This window comes from Phyllostomus hastatus, unplaced genomic scaffold, assembly GCF_019186645.2.
Source record: "Phyllostomus hastatus isolate PE091 unplaced genomic scaffold, TTU_PhHast_1.1 phas_scaffold_760, whole genome shotgun sequence".
NCBI classification, from domain to species: Eukaryota; Metazoa; Chordata; class Mammalia; order Chiroptera; family Phyllostomidae; genus Phyllostomus; species Phyllostomus hastatus.
Genome location: NW_025334040.1, coordinates 3467494 through 3494594, shown reverse-complemented (window position 1 = coordinate 3494594; position 27101 = coordinate 3467494). Strand labels below are relative to the sequence as shown.

The 27101-nt window shown below is 44.0% G+C and overlaps 1 protein-coding gene across 1 annotated transcript in view; it reads left to right on the top strand.

The window, feature by feature from the left end:
- Positions 1 to 27101, top strand: part of ZNRF3 (zinc and ring finger 3) — a 139790-nt gene that overhangs the window by 72843 nt on the left and 39846 nt on the right. Inside the window, exon 2 of the mRNA XM_045826817.1 lies at positions 9126 to 9251. Within this exon, the coding sequence (XP_045682773.1) occupies positions 9126 to 9251 (126 nt within the window). The remainder of the gene's footprint in view (positions 1 to 9125; positions 9252 to 27101) is intronic.

Here is a 27101-nt window from a genome sequence, read left to right as displayed (position 1 = left end):
GACTGTTGTTTCATGTGAAACCCTGTACCGCAGTGACACCCTACCCTGGCCGACAGCGGCAAAAGGACAAAAGGAAGGAAGTTTCCCTTTTAAATCCCCAGGAATTTTTTGATGAGATAATATTACAGAGTGAAATGTCTCTCCTCCTATTAGTTCTGTGTTTGGCTCCTTGTGTAACAGTAACCCACTTAGAAGCAGGCGGCGCTTTTGAAGTTATTTTAAACTTTCAGTGGAGTGTAGAGATATTGTAACCTTGGATAAGAGCACTACCAGCCCGGGTTTCAGTTTTGCCCTTTCAGACATGTGGAAAGTGCACCAGTATATCTCAAGGATTTTGTACTGAAAGCTTCTTAAAGAGCTGGTCTTGCTTTCAAAGCTTGGCTTGATGTTCCCGTACTCAAGGGAACATAGTTCTGTTTCTTCAGATATTTAACCTTGTCTGACATAGTCCTTTGGCTTTGAAGTTGCCGTGGATTCTTCGTCCATTAAGAAAACAGTGAAACCATGAGAGTCAACCTCTTCAGGCTCAGAGACATTTGAAGAAGGTCCATCTTCCTGTTTCAACATAAAACCAGATGTTGAATACCTGGTCCCGATGATAGTCAGGGATATGCATTGCATGTTAGTGATTTTGCCCTAGGAGCTTCTTCTTTGGAAGTGCAAGTAGGATGTTCAGTGCCTCTTGTAGAGGTTATAGGATCTGGGTCTGGGAGGAAATTGGGGCCTCTCGGAACAATCACCATGGTTATTGTGTCTGTCATCTCTGTAATACCCACAGCTACATCACACTCTGGTGTACCTGAGAGTTGTTTTTGGTTGTGGGGGTGCTGAAGGCTGCTGGGTCTTTCTTAGACCATGTCTCCCTGAGCCATCCTGGTGCTCAGCCATCCCCAGCCCAGATCTTGGATGGCTCCCAGAGCAGACATCCCAGACAGAGACTCCCTCCCATGGTCCGCTGTCCCACAGGACCCATAGAATCTGCTGGAACACCTGGAGGAAGGGACTTCTATTAAGTGTACATATAAAGTTTTTCATAAAAATCTTGCACATATATGTTTATAAAAAGGCAAAGAATACTTCATGGCTTATAATTTAAAAGAACATTTCTCACCCTGGCTGGTGTAGCTCAGTGGACAGAGCTTGGGCCTGCAAACCAAAGGGTGGCTGGTTCGATTGCTGTCAGGGCACATGCCTGGGTTGCAGACCAGGTCCTCAGTACAGGGCATGTGAGAGGCAACCACACATTGATGTTTCTTTCCTTCTCTTTCTCCTTCCCTTCCCCTCTCTCTAAAAATAAATAAAACAAATTAAAAAAAAATTTAAAAAGAACATTTCTCTGTTCTACCTATTGTCATTTCTCATTGCTATTCTCAGGCAACTATTTTCAATTATTAAGTGGTTTCTTCTGGCTAGTCACCTCTGTGAATATTTCTAAGTTTCTGTGAGTGATTTCTAATAACACATTTATACTGCTGCTTCGTATTTTCAGTCCATGAAAAATTTTTTGACTTCCTACTATGAAGAGTGAAGATTTTGTTCTCTTCCTCCCCCTTCCCTTCCCTTTCCCCTCCCCACTTCCCTTCTCTACATTTCTGCATTATAGTTGTGATACAATTATTGCCTAGGTCAGGGTTTACAACATTATGGTTGTCACTCTTCTCACCCGGGCCACATAGGCCATGCTTTGGTTATGGCTTACAGTTCTGGTGTAACTTTCTGTTTTCTTTCCCCCCCTGGAATTAATAATTGTCACACACACCCTTTATTTCAGTTTGCTATGTAACTGTCACATTCATGTTCTTGTTCAGAACTAGAATACTCTTCTCAGAACTGTAAAACCCACTGGGTAGTGAGTGACTCGGTTTCTTGTTTGTTTGTTTATTTTTTGTCTGGCTCTCCTGCAGCACACTGGTCCTTGTGGTCCCATCAGGACTGGTCACCGGTCAGGCTGGTTGCATAGCCATTACCCTGGGACTTACTGTCACCATCACCCCGGGAATTCCCTCTGCATCTCTTCTTTGTTGGATTCCCTCTGTCCTGAATCCCATGCTTGCCTCTTCCTTGGTTTATTCCCTTGTTTTTAGAGTCGACAGCAGCTTCCAAAATCAGACAGGGGAGGGAAAATTTGAGGTTTTGCATTTTAGCTAGGGACATCCTCTATTCTTTCCCCCCCTCCACTGCCCTTACAATGTGCTGTCACAAGCCTGCTGAGTAAAGGGCAGCCGGTTGGTGTTCTCTGTATGCAGAAAGCGTTAGCGCCTCTGCATGCCCAGCTGCTGTGGCTCCACAGCAGGACAAAGAAGGAATAGCGTTTGCCCTTATGCCATTGCCTGTAAGTCTTTTTTCACCCAGGAATGTCTTTGGTGACTTAATCATCAAAGACTGTAAGAGTCAGATCTTTTGAAGTTTCATGCAGCAGTTTAATTAATCTTGACCCATTTACCCTGGTCCCTCATTTAGGTGAACAGAGATCCAAGTGGCTCGCCAAAAACAAGGCATGAGGCAAGGCAGCAGGCTTGCCTCCAGGCCAGAGGCTACTTACCCAGCAGTCATTTAGTGCACACCTGTTGGGCATAAGGCTCTGGATGGCGTGTAAGGGGACCTGTGAGTAACACTGTCCTCCTAGAAGCAGGTGCCCATCTTAGAGGGGAAGCTGAAAGAACTGTAGTCAGCACCAAACAAAGCATTTAGGACATAGTGATGGAAGCAACAAGCTCTTATTGGTGCATTTGGGAAAGCTCCATGGAAGGGGTGCCATTTAAGCTGGTCCTGAAGGACAGGGTACTCTAGGCAAAGCCATAAGCATAAGCAAACTTGACAAGTCTGGAGTAAGTGAAGGAAGAGAGGGTTTTCCCACTGAGGGAGTGTCTACTATGCTACAGTGATTATATATTGTATCTCATTTAATCCTTACGGCAGCACTCTGTTGAGTCAGGTGCTGTTGTCCCTGTTTTACAGATGGGCAAATCAAGGTTTACAGAGACTGAGTCATCTGCCCAGGGATCTGTGCCTTGTAAGAGGCAGGAGTTTTAAACACAAGGTTGCGTGATTCCAAATCTTCTCTTCTTTCCATCCCAAAACACTCCTTGGAACAAAGTCAGGAGGAAGAAAGGAGGAGCCACAGTTTCATAATAATGTCAAAGCTCATGATAAAGAACCCACTGGGCATTTTCCTTCAATTGACTTAAGCAAGGATGTTGAGCATCCCAAAGTTATTGTTCTGATAGCGTAAAACCAAAGGTATAACATGGGACATATTTTCTGTTGTATTCTTATACTTTAATTGTATCTTGTTAATTACTTGTATTGTTCTTCTGTGGATCTGTCCCAGGATTTTGCTTGTCTTCCCATTTCAGGCCATCCTTCCACTCCTTCAAGTGTCCTCTCTCCGTGTGGGGTCTTTCTCAATTTCCATTCTAGCTTTTCGAGCTCATTTGTTTTTTTCTTTATCTTTTCATTAGTAGTTCTTTCTGACATCCCTGAGTTCTTACACCATTCAACCATTTTTAACCTTAAAAATTTTAAGACAAAAACTTGATAAATTTTAAACATCTGATCAGCTAAACCCCAAATAGTCAAACATTTTAAGCAAATAAAGTCAGAAATGCCTATAATTTTTAAATGCTTATGTGCAACATTATGTTCAAAGTCAGCATTCTTGCACATCATTTGTTGAAGTATCCTAAGATTCATTTTGAATGGTTAGGTGTTCAGAAACACACCTACAGGTCTCACATGTAGTCACTGCCTGTATGTCGGTGACTGATGTCAACATGTATGAATTAACAAGCTCGTTTCCATGTAACGACTGTTAGGAGTGATAGTGTGGAAGTAATATGTAGCTGAGTCTTCAGAAGAATATGTGCATTCCACATGTAGGAAGTCCTCGTTATCTATCTGTAGGATTGTTATCCAGAAAGGGACTTAGGGACCTTTTTAAATTAGGGGGCTAATATTTCTAAGTAAATAATAGAAAGAAAGGTTTGATTAGGGCTTTATCTTGAAACATGAAACTGAAAATGATAGTTTGTATTTTAATTTAACAAGGTACATTATAATAGTAGCTTTGTACTGACTTCTGAGAACAAAGAAGGAATCTTATGTGGGCAGTGTTAGGATATTTTTAGCAAAATTGTTCAAGAGTATGGACGTGGCATTCTTCTTATGTTTGACTTCAACTACAGGGTCATCAAAAGTCATTGTTCCAAAAATATTAGAGGACTCTCACTTTTTCCAGAGTTCTGTCTTAACCCTTTGATCATTCTCAATGGAATCTCCCATATGGATTTCTTCTTCCTTAATCCTTCACTAAACTGGTTGCTATTGGCTTTGAGTGGAACCCGGTCCTTGACTAATATGACCTTGGTAGACTCCATTATATTCTGTATCAGTGGCTGATTTGAGTTCTAATTTGCCATTTATTTACATGGTCTAGATAGTCATTATACCATCTGATATTTCAACAATTTGCAAGAGGTTACTAAAAGGATTAAATAAAATAAAATATATAAACATAGTGACATAGTAGATGTCATCCCTTCTTCACTTTCCCCAGACTTGCTGTATCCATTTGCATTTTATGCCTTTGCCTGGACGGTTCCATCCTTTCAGACAGGCAAGTTCACAAAGAAATATTTTCGTGTATGGCTACTTCTTCTTCTTCTTTTTTTTTTTTTTAAGATTTTATTTATTTATTTTTTAGAGAGGGAAGGGAGGGAGAGAGGGAGGAGGGGAGAGAGAGAGAGAGAGAGAGAGAGGGAGGGAGGGAGGGAGGGAGGGAGGGAGAGAGAAACATCAATGTGCGGTTGCTGGGGGTTATAGCCTGCAACCCAGGCTTGTGCCCTGGCTGGGAATCGAACCTGCAACACTTTGGTTCGCAGCCCACGCTCAATCCACTGAGCTACGCCAGCCAGGGCTCGCTACTTGTTCTTCTCTATAAATCATTCTGATGAGCTCATAACTTGAAGCCCTTGAGAAAAGAGAACCCCAAGGTGTAAATGGTTGGAGGCCTGGGCAACAGGCATTTCCGGAAGCTGATATTGTCATCGAGGTGAGCTGACAAAGACCCGAATCATAAAATATTCGGCATATGGGTCAAAGAGGCCAGTTATACTTGCAATATAGTTGAGATTAAATTAACAGGACAAGTAGTTTGGGCACTTGGAGATGTAACTGGAATAAGTACCTCAGGAGAGAAGCAATTCAGAAACGGAGCTGGGAAGTGGTGGAGGTTGTGAGGTAGGTTTTCGATCCTCTGAGACTTGATTTTGGTGGCCTCTTTGCCCTCCGTGGGAAAATAAACAACCCATGCCAGTCAATCACACCCACTGGCGCTTTAGAGAAATTCCTTTTGGTTTTTAAGTCTTTGATCTCTGTTCAGAAGTCAACACCCTTGACAGGGCTGGCATTTTGAGCTGCTAACAGTCACCCCAGTGTCAGTGGATGATTTGATAGGGGAGTCTTAGAGGAGAATGGAAGGGCATGACTTCTGAGGAGGGACAGGGGGCCCGCCATGAAGTGCAGCCCAGGGCACCGGGCCTGACGGACTCGAGGGGACCAGCAGGTGTGCTTGGGGCTTACATCATTCAAATTTCTATTTACTCAAGGACATGCTCTTGAATGTGGCCCTGAGTTTTGCTCCTCACAGCTGAAGCCTCCGGCCCAGTCAGACCAACTTCCTCCTCCCTGTGGCTACAAAGTGTCAGTCCTCCACTTGCCTTCTGCTTCTCCAGCTCTTGGTTCCCACTCAGATCCTCCTCCTCCTCCTCCTCCTCCTCCTCCTCCTCCTTTCTCCACATCTGCCCACCCTCCCAGGCTTCCTTCAACTGTCCCTCCATCTCTTTCACCATAGTCTTTATTCTTTGCGTCATGGGTGTTCAGCATTTGAATCATACTTGCTTTAGGTTTATTCTGTCATGCGTGTATGCATTTCTCAAAGCCTGTCCCATGAAACGGTGTGATCATATTAAACACCAAACAGGCTTATAATCAAAAGGTAGGAAATGCTGGTTTTAATAAAGGTTAAAATCCTTTTGTTTTTTAAATCTTAAGCCTTTGCAGACCTTTAATTTATAAATGCAAATCCTGAATCCTTATGAAGTTTCTCAAGTTATTCACTTGTACGAGAACCTGTTTTCCATCTTGCAGGACAGCGTTTCCAGAAGGGCTGCGGTAATCGGCTTAGGCTCTGGAAGGGTGGAAACACACCATCCTCCCCTGTAGATCCCCTGTTGGCTGAGGACAGTCACTCCGAGGAAACTCTTGGGACACTTTTTTAAAACTTTTTAATTGCAATAAAATTGATATAAAATCCACCATTTCAACCATTTTAGTTGAGGTGTACAATTCAGAGGCATGGCGTGGATTTACAGTGTTCTGCAACCGTCACCATCATCCAATTCCAGAACGTCTGCATCACCCCAGGAGGAAACCCTGTACCCGTCGAGCAGTCGCTCCCCGTTTCCCCCTCCTCCTGGCCTCAGCAGACACAAATCTGCTTTCTCTCTCGATGGGTTTGCCTATTCTGGATATTTCATATCAGTGAAATCATATAATATGTGGTCTTTTGTGTCTGGCTTCTTCGATATAAATACAAGGTCTTAGACTGCATGATAACCTCTGCTTCCCCCAACACAGCTCCTTATTATTGGCCAAACCCCATACATATATAAGTAACGAAAAGCCACTCTCCATCTGGAAACCTCCAAGTCACGTGACCAGGCTTAAACTGTCATGGAACACCGTGGGAAAGGGTCAGCAGTGTGGTTACCATTGACATGACTTGACCTGGAGTTTCGGGAAGCTGACTTGAGCCAGGCTGGGAGCCCTTTCCTTGAGGTCAGAGGTGACTGAACTGTTGGTATTATTGGCTTATCATCCTTAGCCCTCCTCTCTCCAGTGTGAGGCTGACTTTTCAAGCTGCTCATCATTTAATAACCATCGAACATCCTAGAGTGGGCTGAGTTCTTCAGGGGCAGCTGGCGGGAAGGTTGTGCCGTCCACTGCACTGCAGGACCCTCATCAGTCTGTCGGGCACACTCTTGAGGACTCATGTAGAAATTGGATGTCCCAGCGCCCTCTGTCTCGTTGAAATTCTTAGCGGGTAGTTATCCCTCATCTCCCCTAAAGACCGCTGATGGATGCTCCTTGCAGTACCCTGTGCTCATCTGCCTCACGGGCTTGTGCAGCCTCCTTGTAGTTCCACTGAATTGCCCAGGATCTCTCTTCTCCAGGTTGCTCCCTTTACTCCTTCACCCAGCGATGCCTCTCAAGTCCAGGCCCAGTACTGCTGGAAGGTGTGCCACCCCTCTGCCTAAAATAAACTGATTTCAACATGCCATTCTTCTTCTGAAGAATCTGTGCTATTGTCTTAGTGTCCAAATTCCTATTTAGTTGTCTAGCCCATTTCTTTCCTTTTTGGTATAGATTGTGTTCCTTCATACTGATCAGGCCGGTCTCATTCCCTTTCCCCCTCAAGACCTTACCTTCTCCTCCCCAGGCTTGGAATCACTGCCTGCCATCTCTCATTTTTTCCCTTACCAAACCAGTCTGACTCTTCGTTTGAAGCTCAGCTCAAGCTTGAGCAGTTGCACAAAGCCTTCCCAAACATTCTAGCAACCCCTGCTTCCTGCATAAAACTCATGTGGCACTCTAATGCCGCAGGATTTAGAGCTGGTGGGCAACTTTTAAAGTATTTATTACTTAGACTTTTCTCCCCATCAGATGACCAGCTCCTGGAAGAAGGGACGATAAAGTTAAGCAGCTAAAGCGAGAGGACACCATACTGTGAATCCAAGACCCAGGTTACTTCTGGGTGCAGCCCCTTGCTGGAAAAACTACTTATCCTGAACTTCCTGTAAAATGTGTGGGGGTTAAGGAGGGTGCGTTAGTTTCCTATTTGCTGCTATAACAAATTACTACAACTTAGTGGCTTAAAACAACACAATCTTTTTTCTCTGATTTTGCTATTCTGGAAGTCAGAAGTCAAAAATGGGTTGGCATGGCACCGTTCCTCTGATGGCTCTAGGGAGAATCCATTTCCTGTCTTTTTCAGCCTCTGGAGACCTACTACCTATATTCCTCTGCTCATGGCTCCCTCTTTCATCTTCAAAACCCGTTGCTCCATCTCCTTGCTGTTTCCCTGATTCCCTTTTTCCCTTATAAGGACACTTATGACTATATTGGACCCACCTGCTTAATCCAGGAGACCCTCCCCACCTCAAACTTAACACATCTGTAGTTTCTTGTGCCATGTAAGGTAACATAGTCACTGGTTCTGGGGATTAGGATGTGTCTGTAAAATACCATGACTCTAAAGACAAATTTCCCCCAGTTAGGAGGTCACTAACACCTTGATGAATTGTGTTTATCCATGAGGATCTCATCTTCTCAGTTTGTTATTAGGGAGTCTAGGGCCTGGTACACTCAGTTGTATCAGAACAGACCTTAGGATTACTCGGTTTGCAGGTTTCCATGGGCTGCACTTTCACTAGCAAAATTTGACGATGCTCCTCTACCTATCTTTGACTTTTGTGCTTTGCAAATTCTGAAAAAGCCTCAAAGAATTTAATCTGTTTCCCAGTAACCAGGGATAGCCTTTAAACAGCCTGTTAATTATACTGGTGATTCTGTCATATTTCTGGTGGCCTCTTTATAAATTCTGGAATGTGTTTTCAGGTCCTCTTGCATAAGCCGAAGTGGACGTGTTGTTAAGGTCTAGAATCCAAATAGTCTTGGATACTAACCTAGCTAGTCTCATCTGGAACTGCTACTTAATGTTATGGAATTACACGGCAAACAGATTAGATTGGCATTTGCACAGTGGGTGCTATGCTTTTTCTCCCTACATCCTTCAGGGTGGTGTCCACCTTGGGTGACCACTGTTTACAAAGCAGTGAGAAAGCATTCATAAGATATATTTATTGTGGCTCTATCACTTTTTCCCCAGTGCTCAGTGCACTGTGCTCAGATAGGATTCTCGATGGGTTGGAAAACGCACCCCCGACCCACCATATAATTTTAAGCTTAGAGGTTACTTTTGACTGTCGAGTCTGAGAAATGCACAGTGTGAGTCAATCATATCTGCAGCCAGCAAATTGAAGTTTTGTTGTCCTCTTGTCTCCTAGATGCACCCACTGGGCCTGTGTAATAACAATGACGAAGAGGACTTGTATGAGTATGGCTGGGTAGGAGTGGTGAAGCTGGAACAGCCAGAATTGGACCCAAAACCATGCCTCACTGTCCTGGGCAAGGTAAGTACTAGGCCTTTGGAATCTCTCCAGTTCTGATTGTTGTTTTCTACCCTCCCATTTGCTCAGCTCCTCAAATAGTTGGTTACAGAGAATATCCTTGCTGGCACAGTGTTCTTTCCTGTGACACCAAGTGGGTTGAGCACTAAGACATGTCTTATAACAGCCCACCATGGTACCACCAGCTTAGACTCTGATGGAGACTGCCAACCTCCGCCTCTTGACCACTTTGTGGCCTTAAGCAAGGTACTTCCCCTCAAGGACTCTCAGTTTCTTATCTGTGAAATGGGTTTGTAATAGATTCACAGTATTTCATCTTATACCCTTAGGGCCAAATGTTTCTGAATTCTGAGACTTGGAGGGTTTAGAAAGGTATTAAGTGTACATATTTTATAAGTAGCTCCTAGTAGATCTGGGTCAGTACTTGGTAATCAAACACATTCGTGTTTGGATAGCAAACTTGAGGGATAGTCACATTAGTGGGTTAACTAAAACATAAATAGCTTCGTGTTCAGGACAGCTTTGCCTCCAAAATGAGTTCAGGTCTATTAAGTTTTGCTGCCAAGTAAGCTATGGAAAAACTTTTCAGTCTTAGAGCTTTTTTGGTTTCAGAACAGCAGACAGCAATTATGCTCCTGTATTAGAACTTACCTCATAGGATGGTTAGGAGGTGAGATGAGAGGCAAGCATCTAGCACCGAATAAGCTCACAAAACATGCCTGCTACCATTGGCTGTTGTCATCTCATTGAGAAGTACTCAAAACTTTTTTTTAGCCAAGAATATCCGTATCACCTCTGACTTCAGTGTAAGATAGAACTAAATTTATTTTGGAAAACCGTTTATCAGTGATCTCGAAATGACAGGTAACAACCTGTTTTAAACTGGATCACTTTGTGAAAGGGAAAGGTCTGGAGAAAGTTAATAGAATTTTGATTGGAGGAAGGGTGGTATCTTCTAAGGATAGTGTTTTTGTCTGAATGTTTTTTATATTCTCAGAAATTGCTGTTCTGTGTACCATGGGGAGACAGCTGTCTCCCCATGGTACACAGAAATACGGTCTGGGTTCCTGAACTCTTGAGGATTTCTTGGGAGATCCAGGCAAGAGAAGAGGTGGTTTTGATTTAGGCTACTTGGGAGAGAGCCTTTCCTAACCTTGGAGATAGCCCAGCCAGTGTCTCCTGAAAGACTTCTGGCCCAGGAGGCCCTCATGGGTCTAATCTGTGATTTTTTTTTGCCTTCCACTTGTCTTCTGAGTAGCTTCATAACACTTATCAATTCTTTTGCCCCTTCATAGGAAATAACAAACACAGGAGTTATTACCTGTTTGGTTTACAGTTCACAAAGTCGAGTCAAGGTGTTTCAGGTGGCCCAGGCCAATGGGTTGTCATTTAAATAGTTGATCAGAACTGCTTAATGATGCTACAAGGTCAGTGACCCCCTTGAGAATATTTGAGTGTTTTCCTAGGAGAAATACCAGCTACATCCAAACCCTGTAGGAACATGCTTTCCTTGGTAGGTAGTATGCTCCTAATATATTTTCTCCTTTACTTAAGCTGCTGCTATGCAGGGCTTAGCAGCTTGTTTTAATTTGCTTTGCCCAGTTCGGTGGGACCTCACCTTTGCATCTGCTGTGTCCACACACAGTTTGGAACGGGGTCCCCAGGGATACTGTTCTTCTCCCATTGTTTCCTCCTTTACCCAGAACAACCCTGTAGTGGTTTTACTTGGAAAGTTTCCTATGGTTTGACCTGCTGGCCTATAAAGCCAGGAGGAATAAAAATCCAGGTATATATTGAATCATTAAGTACTTCTTTGGTTTATTCATTCACTAAATATTTATTGCATACAGGGGCCCAGAAGCTCAGTGTGTTGCTTGTGAGTTGCTTACAAGCAACAGCCTCCCCCCGCCACACACCGTGTTTCTATTTAGAAAGGTTCTGTGGTGGCCAGGCAGTGTTGATCTGTGGTTAGGTACTGAAATTTGGCTTAACACCTGAGGAAAATCACTAGCAAAAATGCTTGGGCGAGACAGTTTTGTGTTTGTTTAAAAGTTGGGTTGGTACAAGAGGTGCAAAAGTCAGACATCTCCCCCCGCTTTTTTTCTTTCATCTTCTTAAAGTGTAGTTGTTCTTAGCTTCAATTGTATTAACTTTGCTAACTGTGTTTTCTTCCTTTTTGAGCCCCCAAGGGCGGTGGAAAAAGACTGCTAGGGCAAAGGAAAGGAAAGCAAAGCGGTCTTCGTGGCAGACTGATCCTGTGCGGATAGCATGGTTTTGTTCTTTGTGGCTATGGCAAGGAGGTGGGCAGTAGAGAGAGAAGCAAAAGGGAGAAGCAGCCAAGTCAGTGTTGAGGGCGGGGGCAGGGACTTCTCTGTATGGATGTTCGGACTTGTTAAAAACCGTAGAAGAGAGGACTTTGTCTTTCAGGCATTCGGAAAAGCCTATGGGGGAATAGGGGAGGGACAGACACACAACCCTCCCCCCCCCCCCCCCCCCCGCCATCACCCACCCACCCACCCACAGAAAATGCCATGGGGCGAAAAGGTGGAATAAGAGAGGAATGTCCTAAATTTAAAAAAATGTAAATGCCTCTCCAGGAGTTCAAATAAAGTTTCATGTTAAAAGCAAAAGACATAAACTCATCGCCTTGGTTTATTACTGACTGCTTTTGAACTCCTCCGAAAGGAACACTGTAAACTCAGGAGAGAAAAGTGATTTATGATCCCCTCCTCATAATCGTTTTGATTCTGTAAGAGGTGGAACAGACAGGCAGTAGGATCAGCTCGGGAGAAAGAGTTGTGACGAGGGTGAGTCCCCCACAGGCGGGGCAGATCTTAGCTTTGTGGGTCCTCGGTTTCACTGAATGTGAAGAGGCTGTTCGGGGCGACTTATTCTTTTAATATTTTGAGCTTCTGTATCATATTTAAAACCTTCCCTTGATATTCTAGTTTGGGGAGATTTGAACTGCAGTAACGAAAGACAGACTTCGTTACCTGTGACAGTTTAAGTCCTAGGAAATTAAAACAGAATGAAATTGATGTTTCTGAGCAGCTTGCCAATTGAAAGTAAGGGTCTTAAACTGTCCCCAAAGTGCAGGAGCCTACATCTGTGACCTGTCAACCTCAGGGAGAGTCGTGGCAGGGAACACATAAGATGTGCTGGAATTTTTAACAAAACCCACCTGGCCCAGATTTCGTATCGAGGCAGATTACCATCCGCCTCGTCCCCAACACACACCTTTACACACACATTGGAGTGGAATCCTAGGGAGGACCTTGAAAGACAGGTGACTCTTTCCAGTACTTAGAAGATGGTGAGGAAGTTAATGAAAAGACAAAAAGGCGGGGCATTTTAATTCACAGAGATCCAGCTTTGGTGAAATGACCTTCAAAAGGTCACTTCAGCTCTTGGGCCTTGTTCTTCTCATTGGGGCTTATGCTGCTTTTGTCATGGTGAGGCTCTGCAAGGTGTTGGTGGAGCACTTAACACAGCTGGCTCAGGGTCAGGCCCGGTGAGAGTGTAAAAGTGGCCATCGTGGGTTGGCTGCTTGTATGTGCTAAGCGTGATATATGCAGTGTCTTCTTTCATTGTCAGACTAGCTCTAAGATTGGGTCCAGATTCCGATTTTGTGATATGAAAATTGAGTCCCAGAGACATTCTCTACGTAACTTAGGATTGAATGGCTCCCGAGTAGCTAAGTTGAGATCTGAGATGAAGACCGTTCAATTGCCTCATTGGTGTTAGTCTCTTCCCCTTGCCTCCTTCTGTCTTCATCAGTTTTTCCAGATAAAATCGAATGCTTTTCAGTAGTCACTGGCTTGGATAGGACTGTTCACAGAAATCCAACTCGAGCTACATTGCTCTGAGGGTCTGGGGCTGCATCAGGGATCCCATGATGCGGTACTGCTGTTCTTCTAGAACACCTGACTCCAGGGCTCAATGCCAGTGGCTCCTCCCCAAGTCTTTTCCTCTGTGCATCTGCCTTATTCCCCCCACCCCTCCACCTACGTGGTGGGAGACACAGTTCCCCATTATCCTTGGGCCTGGCACTCTTGATTTCAAGTCTCAAGGATTCCAGAAAAGGGACTGGTTGGCCCATCAGTTGCCCATCTTTAGTCTGGTCAGCTGTGGTCCGAGGCTGGGAGCCCACTGGAACGATGCTTCCAGCCATGTGAGGGAGTATGGGGAAGACGTGCTCTCCACGAAAACGCTGGGTGGTCAGTGCTGAGCTACCGTCTCCTGAGCAGTCCTCCCTAGTCGCCAAGCCAGTGGATGATGTCCTCAGTTTATCCCAAGTCGTTCAGAGAGGTCTGTGTCGCAAGGGACTCGTGGTTCGTGAATGCTGTTAAGAGTCAGAGCCTCTTGCCCTGAGCTGAGGGTCAGTCCCTGGCCCAGACGCTCACTGTTGTGAGAGGAGAAGTGAGTCCACCTGGCTGCAGGGCCCAGACAGGGTTTACAGAGAGGTGCTTCTGTGAGACGTGGGAATCATCTCCAGGAACAGGGCGGAGAGAAAGGGAGCAAGATGTTCTTCAAAGGACTTTGAAAGTTGCTGGGAAAAGAAGAGCCTTTCAGATTAAAGAGTCTGGTCTTTATCCCTTAGGTAGCTGGGAGCTACTGAAGGTTTCTAACAAAGGGACAGGTGCCATAGGGTCCCTCCGGTTTTGGAAATGTTCATTTGGCAGTAGCAGCTAGGCTAGTTGGAGAGGGGGATATTTCTTTTTGCTGCTGGATGTTCCCAGGAACTGAATGGACCCGTCAGTTCTTCTAAATGCTTTGGTGAGGCCCAGGTCAATGATATTGCCAAGGGCACCTGGAGTTTGCCTTCAGTTGCCCCAGTCTCCTCATCTGCCCTTTTTCTGTTCTCACATTTAGGCAAAGGTGAAATGTATAGGCAGAAGAGCTGGTCTGTAGTCCTGGCTCTTCGGATGAGCAGCAGGAAACCCAGGGGTGAGAGGCTGGCGGAGAACTGGACCCTTATGTTCACTTTCACTTCAGCAGCCCACACCCAGCCATCAGAGTGTCTCGGTGACTTCACAAAGAATGGGTCAAGACTCTGGTAACCAAAAGGACTGGAGGACAGAAAACAGAGTCAAAGGAATTTTATTTTTTCAGGGTGGTAGTGAGGAGAGAGAACATGTAATGTAAGGTTAACACTTGGGTTTAGACATCAAACTCACCTGAGTTAAAACCTCAGCTCTAGCCCTTTAAGCTGTGTGACTGGGAGCAGCCCCTTCACTCCTGCATGTTTCTGCCTCTTTAGGTGGGAACAGCACCTAAAGGACCTCGTGTGTGGAGTGCTGGCTGTGGTTTCAGGCACAACCGAAAGCATCAAATAAAGTAGCAACTCTTACTGACCATCCTCTCTTCCTTTCTCCCTCCCTGCCTTATTACCCTTCAGCTTCTTCCAGTGCTCAGAGTGCTAGGACTGGAGTCAAATCCACAGAGACAGGAAATAGAAAGATGGTCGCCAGGGCCTTGTGTGGGGCACAGAGGAGTGGGGGAGTTAGTGTGTGATGGATGTCGAGTTTCAGGTGAGGAAGATGAAGTTCTGGAATTGGATGGTGGTGATGATCGCACAGATATGAATGTACTAAATGCTACTGTTAAAATGGTTAGGGTGATAAATATCATGTGTATTTTACCACAATAACGAAAAAGAAATCATTTTACAATAAGTATATGGAGTTTGATGGCTAGTGGGGTTTTTTAAATTATTTTATATATTTATTTTTAGAGAGAGGGGGACAGAGGGAGAAAGAGGGAGGGAAACATCAATACAAGAAGGAAACGTTGATCAGTTGCCTCTCGTATACACTCCATCCAGGGACCAAACGCGCAGCCCAGGCCTGTGCCCTGACCGGAAATCGAACTGGTGACTTTTCGCTCTGTGGGATAATGCCCAGTCAAGTCAGCCACACCAGTCAGGGTACTAGTGGATATTTTTTTTTTAAGTAAGCATTTTGTTAGTAGCAATGGAGTATAGTCTCATCATGAATGATGACTGGTTCTGCGGAGGCCTGGTGGAAAGCAAACTCTTTGTCCCATAAGATGTGTTACAGTTGCAGCGAGGACAGAGGCCACATCTCCCTTTGCACCTCCAACTATGACCAGGAAAATTCCTTACTTATCTTTCAAAGAAAAATGGCCAAAATAGAGAATTTGAGTAAAGGAAAAACAGAATTTTATTTGTATTTTCTTTTCATGACAGTAGAAAACAAGAAACTGACACTAACTGCAATCCAAAGATGTTTGAGTCTCTTCACCAAATGTTAACCAGAAACTGAGATGAAATACAGTGATAAGCAATCGTTGGTGTTTAAAGGCAGCAAAGGACTCAGGAATAATCCAGAAAGGGGACTGTCACTCCATAATGATGAGTAAAATCAGGGTGTAAGTGTTAATGTGGCACAGTGATCCCAAAGTGTGGTGAGGGAACCCTCAGGGAGCCTCAGGACCCTTCCTGGGAGGCCAACCAGGTTGGAGCCGTTGCCATAGGGCTGAAATGGCACGTGCCTTCGTCCCCGTCATTCTCTAACAAGCGTGCAGTGGACTTTTCCAGAGGCCTCATTTTGTGTGGTGACTTCATTTCTCTAACAACTAACGGAATGTGTGCTTACATATTCTGTGTGTTAAAGACTTTTCAGTTTCAACTCCTAATATGAAAAATATCAATAGATATAGTCCACAGAAGCAGAAGTGCTTTGGGGTTCTTGAACGGCGAGGATGTGAAAGTCGACCAGAGATTTGAGTGCTCCAAGCCAGCATTCTGTCCCTGCTCTAAGATCATCTCATAGAGCTTGGCAGAGCGAGAAACCTCGTTATGAAGTTAGTGGAAATGGGCAGAAACCAGGGGACAATACAGGAAATAAAGGTGAACGTGTTGTCATGAAATTATTCTGTTCTGCAGCATTGGAGCCAAAAGATTGTTGGTTCTGAAGTATTAGTAATTTGAATAAAGCCAATGGGTTGCTGTTTTTCTCATTTAATAACAAATAACCAAACAATGAATTTGAAGAACTTAGGTGAGAAATGCCTTGGTTCCTTCGATGCTCGCCTTACTATATAACCTTCAGCCTTGGTCTTCTCGAACAGGGCTGATTGGATGGCTCTTACTTGAGGCAGGATCTCATGGGGACTTGGGTAAAGCTGCTGAGTTACGAGCCACGTAGCTATGGAGTCAGAGAGGAGCTTTTCCTTTAGCATGCCATTTTCACTTGAGTATTTGGTCACAGGTGTTCATTTCCTGTGATACTGGAGTGTCCTGGTCCTTATGCTGAGCCCAGCTTAACACTCCTGGGTATGAGATTCTCGTCTCAAGAGGGATGGTGGGACTGAAACCCCAGACTCTGACTTGCTGTGGGAAAGGGGAGAAGGCAGCAACTGTAGCAGGGTCTCAGAGGCCGCTGCCTACATCATGGGCATTGGCCTCCTCCCATCAGGGAAGTGGGTTGGTGTTTGCCTCATACCCGAGCACAGGGCACTGTGACTGCAGCTCATTGCTGTGGGATCCCTGGGAGCACCCTATGTTTGAGACACGTAGCTGTGTCAAACCTCCACCAGTCCCGTGATCCAAGTCCTCTAATCCCAGTGATTCTCACCTGGGGACGTTTTGCTCCCCATCATCTGTCCCACTCACTGTCCTTCCCTCCCAAACCCAGGGGACATTTGCCAATGCCTAGAGACATTTTTGGTCTTCAGACAAAAATACCTAGGAGGGGGTGGGGCTGCTGCTGGCATCTAGTGGGCAGAGGCCAGGGATGCTGCTCAGCACAGGACAGCCCCTCACAATAGAGTTATCTGGCCCCAAATGTCAATAGTGTTGCAGTTGAGAAATCCTGTCTTACCCTGGCATATAAGTCTTACCTCCCTAAGAAGACCTTCAATTACACTTCTTTCCTCCTTCATTCCCTTCTCTGCCCCACTGCCCTCCAGTGTGATGACAGGTTCATGGCAGCCTCTGTGGTATGTTCTATTGAAGTGCACAATCAGTGTTAGAGCACGTTCATGTTTCCACATGAGGAGTAGTACAAAGAGCCCAGATCTCAGAGCCTTGTGGCCTAGATACAAATGATAACACTCTGCTTTGAGATTAGCTGGGTAACTCTGAGCCAGTTAATCCCTCGTTGCTTCCATTTCTCTCCTCCTCTATAAAGATAATTGTGATAGTTAAAAAAATATATAATGCTTGTCTAGTTCTTAGAATGTGTAAGTACTCAACAAGTAGCAATTCCTCCACTCTGTAAATATGCTCCTACTAAGCGGATGGAAACCCTTTTCCTAAGGTGAGTTGAGTTGGGTTTCTTGTTAGAGGGGAAGTTTGGAAGGCTCTTCAGATTTATTTTAAGGAACACTTGGGTAAATACTTCCCATGTTTGGTTAAAAAGGAAAGCAAGAAAGGAACTTAGAAGAAATCAGATCAGGAAGAAAGTTGACTTGATATAAATGGAAAAAAGAAAACTTAGGGAAAACCACTTCTCTTCTGAGGTCATGCGTCTGATATGAAAGTCACAAACTTTTTATTTGATGCCTTTCTTCTATACCTAAACCTTCCAAGAACCGTTTGTTTCAAAGGCTATATTAAGCTGCTGCTTTTTTTTCCCACTAGATCTGAGACATTCTCAGCTATAAAAGGCTAACCAAAACCATTATTTGAAATCCACTGAGAGGCTTAAGTGAGTTTATGAGATAGAGTAAGTGAATAGAACAAATAATCCATCTGCTAGCCCAAGGAGGACAGGCTACCGGCCACCTCCCCAGACTGGGGGAAGCCTGGCCCACACAGTATTCCTTCTGGCCGTTGTCCCTGCTGATTGAACTGGAGACTCATCAGAGCAAGGGCCACACATGAAGCTGTCCTAGGAAACTAGAAATGGTGTGACAGGCCAGTGGGAAAGCCTATCAGAATTAGCTAATGGCTTTGTGTACCTTTGAGAGGCCATCTTGAAATATGAAAGAAGTTAGAAGCTAACACGTTAAGTCATCGTAATATGTATAGTACCAGTCCAGAGTTGGGTGAACTGAATCTCAGACCTGGACACAAGCCCCAAAGTCCCATCTTCTCTCAGATAGAGGGGCCTTGCACACACCTGGCCATGTGCATGAATTAATCCAAATGAATGGTCTGTCACTCAAGTGTGTTTCTGGCCATGTCCATGGGCACTTAAGATTTGGGGGGCTGTCTTGGCAGTGACTGTGTGTAATTTATTGGTTTACAATATACCAGGCCCCTGGAAAACCTGCACACAGGGTTTGATCATAGCACATTTTCGAAGACCTGAGTCACACTTGTGTCTGAGAGTGGCACACCCCCAGCCTGGGCAGAAATTCCCTCTGGGCACAGAAGTAGGAGGGAGGGGGATGTTGGCAAGATCCTGTCTGCCCTCCTTGGTTACGAGACCATCTCAGACTGCAGACAAATGCAATTTCTTATCCTTCTTCTGTCTTTTGTGTCTGTTTTCTTTCCAAAAAGCCTCATATTTTATTTGATAAAAGGTAGACTTCTGCTTTGGTGATCTTGTTTTCCAAATCAAACATTGGGCTCTGTGTTCTGACTAATGCTTTTTGTGCTCTGTTTTAGGTTTGAGGCAGTGTAAACAGTTCCTTTGGGATACTGAAATACTTTAAATTCTGCATCATTTTTTGCTAGTTATAAAAATACTAAGAGCATTTCAACACATTCTAATTGTTCTAAGCACTGCGGGATAAAATAAAGTTCCAGTCAGCCTTAAGAATGTGGGCATATTTTGGGATGTGCAAAGGCACTTGGTCTTCACCATTACACATTAATGTGTTGCTGAGAGATTTTCACAGGAGTATCAACTCTTAAATGAACCTCAGAGAAAAGAATGCAGAATATGCAAGGAACTTTTGTTTCCTTGGCTTGACTTTTAGAAACAGAATTTTAAAGTGTTTAGCTTCAAAAGCTTTCTTGTTCATTTGTAAACAGTAGATTTTTAAATGTTTTTTTTTAAGTTTCAATTGATAGAATCTTAACTTTTTATAGCCCTAATTTTAAAAGTATACCCAAAACTTATGGCATTAACTTATTTTTTGAACTAACACAAATTTTCCTGTCCCTTTTAAATGTTTTTTCCTTTTACTTAAAGTTTCAAATTATAGTCTTAAATTTTTATACACCTAACTTTAAAGGTAATACTCAAATTTTATAGCATTAACATATTTTTTCTAACACAAAAAGTATACAGTGTTTAATATATCCATAGAATTGTGCAACCCTTTCTCAATTTTATAACATTTTCACATTCCTTATATATTATAGATACAAGTCCCTTATCAGATACGTGGACAGTTTCATCACCACCAAAAGAAACCCCTTACCTGTGAGCAGTCATCCTCACTCCATTTCGGACACATCATATGAAGGAATAACACAATGTGTGGTCCTTTGTGTCTGGTTTCTTTTGCTTAGCATAGTGTTGTCAAGGTTCATCCGTGTTCCTTGTGTCACAAAAGCATGTGTCACTGTTATTTTTTTATTGCCAAGTATTCCATTGTAAGTTATTTACAATTTACTTGTTTATTTTATCAGTTGATGGACACTTAGATTGTTTCCACTTTTCATTTTTAAGAATAATGACCCTGTGAACATTTGCATATAAGATTTTTGTGTAGGTTTTCTGGGTCATACAGTAATTCTATGTATAACCTTTTGCAGGAGGTTAAGCTGTTTTCCAAAGTGACCATGCATTCTACATTGACACCAGCAGGGTGTGATTTCTCCGCATCTCTCTGGCACTGGTCATCATCCATCTTTTTTATTACATCCATGCTAGTCGTGTGTATGAAGTGGTGTCTCGTGGTTTTGATTTTCATTTCTGTGGTGGCCAATGATGTTGGGCATCTTTTTATATGTTTATCAAAACTTTGTTTATCTTCTTTGGAGAAATGCCTTTGCAGATCCTTTGCTCATCTTTTAATGGTTAATTTATCTTTTTGTCATTGAGTTATATGAATTCTTTTTTTTTTTTAAGATTTTATTTATTTTTAGAGAGGGAAGGGAGGGGGAGAGAGAGAGAGAAACATCAATGTGCGGTTGCTGGGGGTCATGACCTGCAACCCAGGCATGTACCCTGACTGGGAATCGAACCTATGACACTTTGGTTCGCAGCCCGCGCTCAATCCACTGAGCTACGCCAGCCAGGGCTGAATTCTTTATATATCCTAGATACATATCTCTTATCAGGTATATGATTTACAAATAATTTCTCTCAGTCTGTGGGTTTTCATTTCACTTTCTTGATGGTGTTCTTTTCAGCACAAAAGTTTGCAATTTGACGAACTCCAGTTGATCTATTTTTTCTTCGGTTACTTGTGCTGTTGGTGTCATATCTAAGAAACCATTGGAAGACTCATTCTTTCACTGAGACCTGCTAGTTGTCCTTCTTATGGTATTTTACATGGTCATATGTTTAAGGCCTTTCTAGGATTTATAGTAAAGGATTTATTCTCTTTCCCTCCAGAAGCTGAAAGTTGACTTTAAATTAACTGAGGGCCAGGAAGCATTGGTCTCCCTTAATTGCTGGTCCCAGCCCCTGATCTGCCTTCCCCAGGTCCCTGATTGCACCTGAGACATCTGAGCCACAACACTCTCCACATATCTTATGCTAGGAGAATGGTAGATCACAATACATGCCAGTGGTCCTAACTCTTCAGTTTCAGCTCAGTAGCTGAATGCCTAAGTTAAAAATATGGAAAAACAGCAGAGCTACTACCCCATCCTCCTCCTTTTTTTAGCTAGTGATGGTTCTGGAAGGACTTCCTAGAACCCCAGCAAGTACCCATGAATGTGGATGCTCCTGCTGACCAGCCTTAGGGACCCGATTTCTTATATTCCGTCAGGTCTCAGTAGGGAAGACGAGACAGCCGATCAAAATACAGGTAAGAGAGGTGCCATTTTTGAAATGCTGCAGAAAGGGTGTAGGCGAGAGACAGCTGTCAGTAAGGCTTCTACCCCTGCAGGGTTTTTTAGTGCCTTTGAAAAGATAACAGCTCAAAGATTCCATTTTAGTATATTCAAGATCTGGAAAATGTTTCCAAAATAGTTTTTCTTTCAAAGGTTTGCTGTTGAGCACCCAACTGAAAATAATTCCCTTAACTGATGACCAGACCTTTGTTCTCAGAAGGGGGTCTAGGTGTCTCTGGGAATGAAGGTCATTGACCAGTATGCTGTACTAAGAAGAGCACCAACAGGCAGTACAGGGACCTTCTGTTGAGTTCTACCCACAAACCACAGCCTGTCTGGAAGGTCTGACTCTGGGCCACTCCGCCTTGGCAAGTGCGTGCTTCAGAAAGCTCCTGGCAGACATGGGGCCTGAGAGGCGCACGTGGCAATGGGAAATGGTTGTGCAGTGGCTTCCTACTTGCTAGACCTTAGACTGTTTTCCCAAGTTATTTTTCACGATGCCTGAAGCACTGAGAAAGAGGGGGAAATGCAGTTGTTTGTGGCCATTTATATTGTTTGAAATTCATCTAAAACCCTGTAAATACCGTCTGTTGCTTAAGCACCCCATTTTTCCCATTATATAGTCTTTACTCTGTCTGCTGGTATTACAGTGCAATAGCTTTTATGTCATGATTGTGTTAAATAAATAAATGCAGTTGGCTGCCACACAGAATTTTTACTTGGCATAGAAATGGACTCTTCCCTAAAGGTCAAGATAGAATGTCTTGTTTTGCAAAAGGATTACTTGTAGAATTACTTTCAACTGTCCACACTGCCTTGCAAACCAACTCGCCCCCACCCCCCACCAAAAAAAGAGACAAATGCAGTATACACCCATCTCTTAAGAAGTGGTTATATTTCATAAAACTGCATCTCTTACCAGGCCCTACCCTCTTTATCCCTCTGTGCTATTGTCATCTTTGCTGAGGTTGGGCTCTCTTCTCTGAATACAAGAAAATAAGAAAATTGCCTGTTTTAGGCAATGCAGGTGTGTTTCAGAGATTTAGAGTTAAGAAGTCAAGTAAATATTTTGGCAGCCCAACAAAGGTAAGAAAGGGAGAACGCACCTAATGGGCTTCTCGAATTACAGGCCTGTCCAAACACTGCCTTCTTCAAGAGACGCTGGTCAAGGTCGAAGCCTGCCCTGCTCCCTGGTGGCAGCACGGCCCGGCCCAGAAGTGGGCTCACTTCTCTCACCGGTCCTGGCCCTGTGCCTGGCAGGACACTGTTGGACTTCGATTCAGTCCGACTGAGAGAATAGATACTCATCAGTAAGTGGAAAATCTTTCCTCCTGAACAGACGCTAATCACATTGCTTCCTCTTCCTTGCTGAAAAAATTCCAGATAGCTTTCTTCTCTTTAAATTGGAGCCTGAAGAAATGGGGCACAAGATCTCAGATTACTTTTTTTAGTGAGGGTTGAGAGGTGGGCAGCTGTGAAAGAGGACCTGGAAGCAGCATGTCACAGGGGCATTAGTCTTTGGGACTTAGGATCTGGGCATCCACATATACCCCAAGCAGGCTAGACTAGGTGGCTTCTCCGTTGCCTGGTTTGGGAACAGAGACATCCCAGAAGGAGGGAGTTCTGACCTTCTCGTGGCATGTCTCCGTTCAAGCTGTGCTTTGTGTCTCTTCTAACAGAAAGGCAGACATAAAAGCTGCCTCTCTTCCTTGCCCTCCCCCAGTGGCTTCCACTGGATCACCTTGGCAGGGCCTCATCCGAGGCGGGTGAGCAGGCAGGCGGGGAGGAGGGAGGGAGGAGGGTGGCGGCTGCACTGGCGGCTCCTTTGATCACCTCCCGCCTGGTTCCAGGCCCTGCCGACAGCAGGCCAGCCAAAGGCCTGGCTCTACTGATCTGATGAGGTGCTGAATAGGACCCGAGGGGCAATGACGGGAGCTAGAAGAAAGCCTCGGGAATGAAAAGGAAACCCCGTGAACCTGCTCAGCTTCATTGGCCGGATTTTCCTACCAGGGAGCCGCTCAGTTCCTGCCAGCCTGGACTGCCTGCCCCTCACCCCAGCCCCTCCTGTCTCCGGTTTTCAGACCCTGTGTGTGTTTTGTGTTTGAATCACTGCTGCTCTCCCTGGTTCTCAGGCTGGGAACCCACTGCGCCTGTTTCCATGGTCACTGGGAAGCTCTTAGCACCATGTGCTTCAAAGGGAACCTTTCCCCTCCCAGCGCTGCCTCTGCCTGCCCCAGGCGGCCACACAATAAGCGGCTCCTGGGAGCCCAGCCTCTGACCCTTGCCTGCCAGGAGGAAAGCCTTGCCTTTGCTGAGCGAGGCTGTGAAACCTCGCAGACATACCTTTCAGCAAAGTGCATGGATGTGCACAGAGCGGGCACATGTAGGAACGCACTTGATGGCACAGGAGTCTCATGTGCCCCCTTGCAGAGCTGGATGGGATGTTGGGATTACAGGTTGGTGAGAGAGTTGGGAGCCTTTCTGAAATTGAAGAAAAGAGCAAGCAAAGCCTAGGCTCCTTATAGGAAAAGAGGTGGCCTCGTCTGGGGTGGGAAAGGGGAAGGAAGAGGAGGACTTGGATTGGGGAAGGTAGTGGGGCCCGGAGGCCACCTGGGACTTTCTTAGCTGGAGCTGCCTTTTGGGCCAGCAGAGAGTGGAACTGAGGCAGATGGCACTGCTCCCTGTCCCAGGAGCTGGGGTCCTACGCGTGGTGGTGTCTGTGCACCCCTCCAGGGCCCCACGTGCCTGAGCAGTCGCCCACCAGATCTGAGGTTTGGTTTTGCTTCTTGAGTAATGCAGAGGAGTGAAACCTCTCACATCTGATTGGAGAAAAAGAATTAGTGGTTTCATGATCTTGTGGGGCTGCTACATGATGATGCTGGAATTAAAAGGTGAAAATCCTTTGAAGAGCTTACCCCTCTTTGTGGAGCTTAAGCATGTTAATTTCTACTTTGAGCTTACTGAACTACAGAGAGCATATATATATTGCTCTGTATATAGAGCACATATATATAACATATACATAATTTTTATAAATGGGAAAGTGAATGTTTCTTCAGTGAATTTGCTACCAATCTCTACCTTTTGTAATATTTTGGTGATGTCTCCTCCTTTTCTTTTGTACATTTGCCATTTCTACAAAAACTCTAATTCTTTTCTTGAACAAAACTGTCTGAAATGGTGTATGCTCAGATGATGAGGAAGGACAGAGGAGAATGGCACAATTTTTCTATATTCAAATGTTATCACCACTGTGTCCAGTTTGGTGGGCAGAGAACATGATCCAAATTATATTCTTACTAGTGGGAGTCGAAGACCATGAGCTCTTAGGGTTTAGCTAGGACATCGTGGCCACACGTTTGAGAGCACCAGGCCATGGATGTGCGGAGTCCTCTGAGGACAGGTTTGCCCATCACCCTGAGTGTGCTGTCCCTGGAGGTGATGGTTTTGTACATTCCATGTTCTGAGCTAACCTTCTTGAGATTCTGTAATTTTACATGAAGAAATTAATGGCAACATGATTTACTTTGGCTTATTTAAGTGTCAGGCACGTGTCTTGAAGAGTCTGGGAAAGGGGGGCTTAGGATTCTGATTCACTTGAATCTTTTGGGTTTTATTTCTTTTCTTTCTCCTCAGCGTCAGGCCTGTCTAACTTGGACATAGCTCTGCAAGTCTGAATAAGCATCATTTTCTCTCTTTGTGATCTTAGGACAGAATTTAATGGGGAAGGACATGGGAAAGCGTGGATCTACTTCAGATCCATGCCAGGTAGAGAGGACATTGGTGATGGCTCTTGACTTGAATAATTCAGAAGAAGGTTATAGGTTTTTCATCAGTTACACCAACGATTATCTTTGTTGGCAGCTATAATAAAAGGATTAGGGACGTTGGAGGTCTCCACTACTTGCAGTTGATTCTTCACTTGAGTTCTTTTGTTTGTCCAGGTTCTGTTGCTGTGATCATCTAGGTAGCCAGTTAATCTGTTTTGGTTAACCCAGAAGGTTTATTCAGTTATTGTAATTTAAGGCATGGACACGTATAGGATATTAAATACCCCTCCAGGCACTTCAGGGCCAGCATGGGCAGAGAATCGGTCAGACTCCTTCAGGTCTTTGCTTACACATCACTTTCTCCTGAAAGTCGTCCTGGACAAATAGTGTGTTAGCCAGGAAGGCTTCATAGAGGAGATGAAATTGAACTTTCAGGAATGGGTGGGCTTGGGGAAATTTTGGCTGGACCGTGAGCCTCATTAACATGTGACATGCAAAAGGAATAACATTTTGGCCAAAATGTACCTTTTATTCCATTATAAAAAGGATTTACTGAGCTAATTAATAACAGACTGATAAATAACAGAAATATTAATAGCTCTCCCACTTTACATATAAGGTAATATTTTATTTATAACATATAATGTATGGTTTATTTAGCATATAATCTTCTACAAGTTGGCCAAGGTAATGGCAATTTTTGGCCATTTTCAAAGCTCTGGCAATATTTTTCTTATCTTTATTAGCAATATTACAATATCAGTTGACATTTATAAGTGAGATTACATTTTTATATAGTATTTGGGTATTATGGCATTCATTACATCGAGCTTATAGTGTTTCACAGTTTTACTAAATATGATTTGCTGGACTGTTGGTGAAAAGAAACCAAAATTGTCAACATGCACATAAACCTTTAAGAAGCATTACTATTAATAAAGCATGATGAAAGAAAACAAGAACAAAGAGTGGATTTGGGGTGGGGAAGGGATGGAAGGGGAAATCCCAGGAGAAGGGTCAGTAGGAGCAGCAGTAACACTCGGTGTGTCCCAGGGCCAGTCAGAAAGCACCACTGGAGTGGGCCTTGTCATTTCAGAGGGCAAGAGAAGATCCCCTTAATGGGAAGGCATTTCCAGGGAATACATCAAGAGGTGTGCAAAAGAGAAGTGTGCAGGGGGGCGGGGGTAGGGGGGGTTCCAGCAGAGGGAACAGGATATACTTAGGCCCAGAAATAAATTGCCAGGTTGGACTGGTCATTGATATTGCTGTTCTATGGCAATTTAAGTAAAGGAGAGGAATACAAGTTAATATATTGGAGACCTTAAAATGTAAAATCAAGGAGAGTTTTTACATGAATGAACCCAAGTGGTGCTTGGTGGAATTTGCCAACATAAAACACAAATTGGGCTCTAATGTCCTTTCTCTGCAGTGCTAATTCTTTTCACCCCGAACCCGAACCTTCCAATAACATGAAAGTTACCAATTTAAGTATGTGTTAGTATACAGTTCTGTGGCATTGAGTGCATTCACATTGTTGTACAGCCATCACCAGAATCTGTAATCCAGAACTTTTTCCCCCTCTCCAGCTGAGATTCCATACTCATTAAACACCAATCCCTACTCCCCACTTCCCCCAGCCCCTGGCAACCACACCTACTCTCTGTCTCTATGGGTCTGACTACCCTAAGTACCTCACATAAGTAGAATCACGTATTTGTCCTTTTGTATACTTTTCGCTTAGCATAATGTCTTCAGGGTTTCTCCATGTTGTGGCATGTATCAGAATTTCCTTTTGTGGTTGAATAATAGCCCATTGTATATGTATATTATGCTTGTTTGTACATTAATCTATCAAATGGACATTTTGACTTGTTTCCACCTTTTGCCTATTGTGAATAATATGACGATGAACACAGGTACACAAATGTCTCTTCAGGATCCTATTTTAGATTCTTTTGAGTATACACCCAGAAATGGAATTGCTGGGTCATATGGTAATTCGTGCTTAATTATTTGAGGAATCACCATATCATTTTCCACAACAGTTGCACCATTTTATAGTCCCACCAACAGTGTAAAAGGGTTTTAGTTTCCATATCCTCTCAATGCTTCTTGTTTTCTGTTTTTGTATGTGTGTGTTGTTGTTTTTAATATATAATA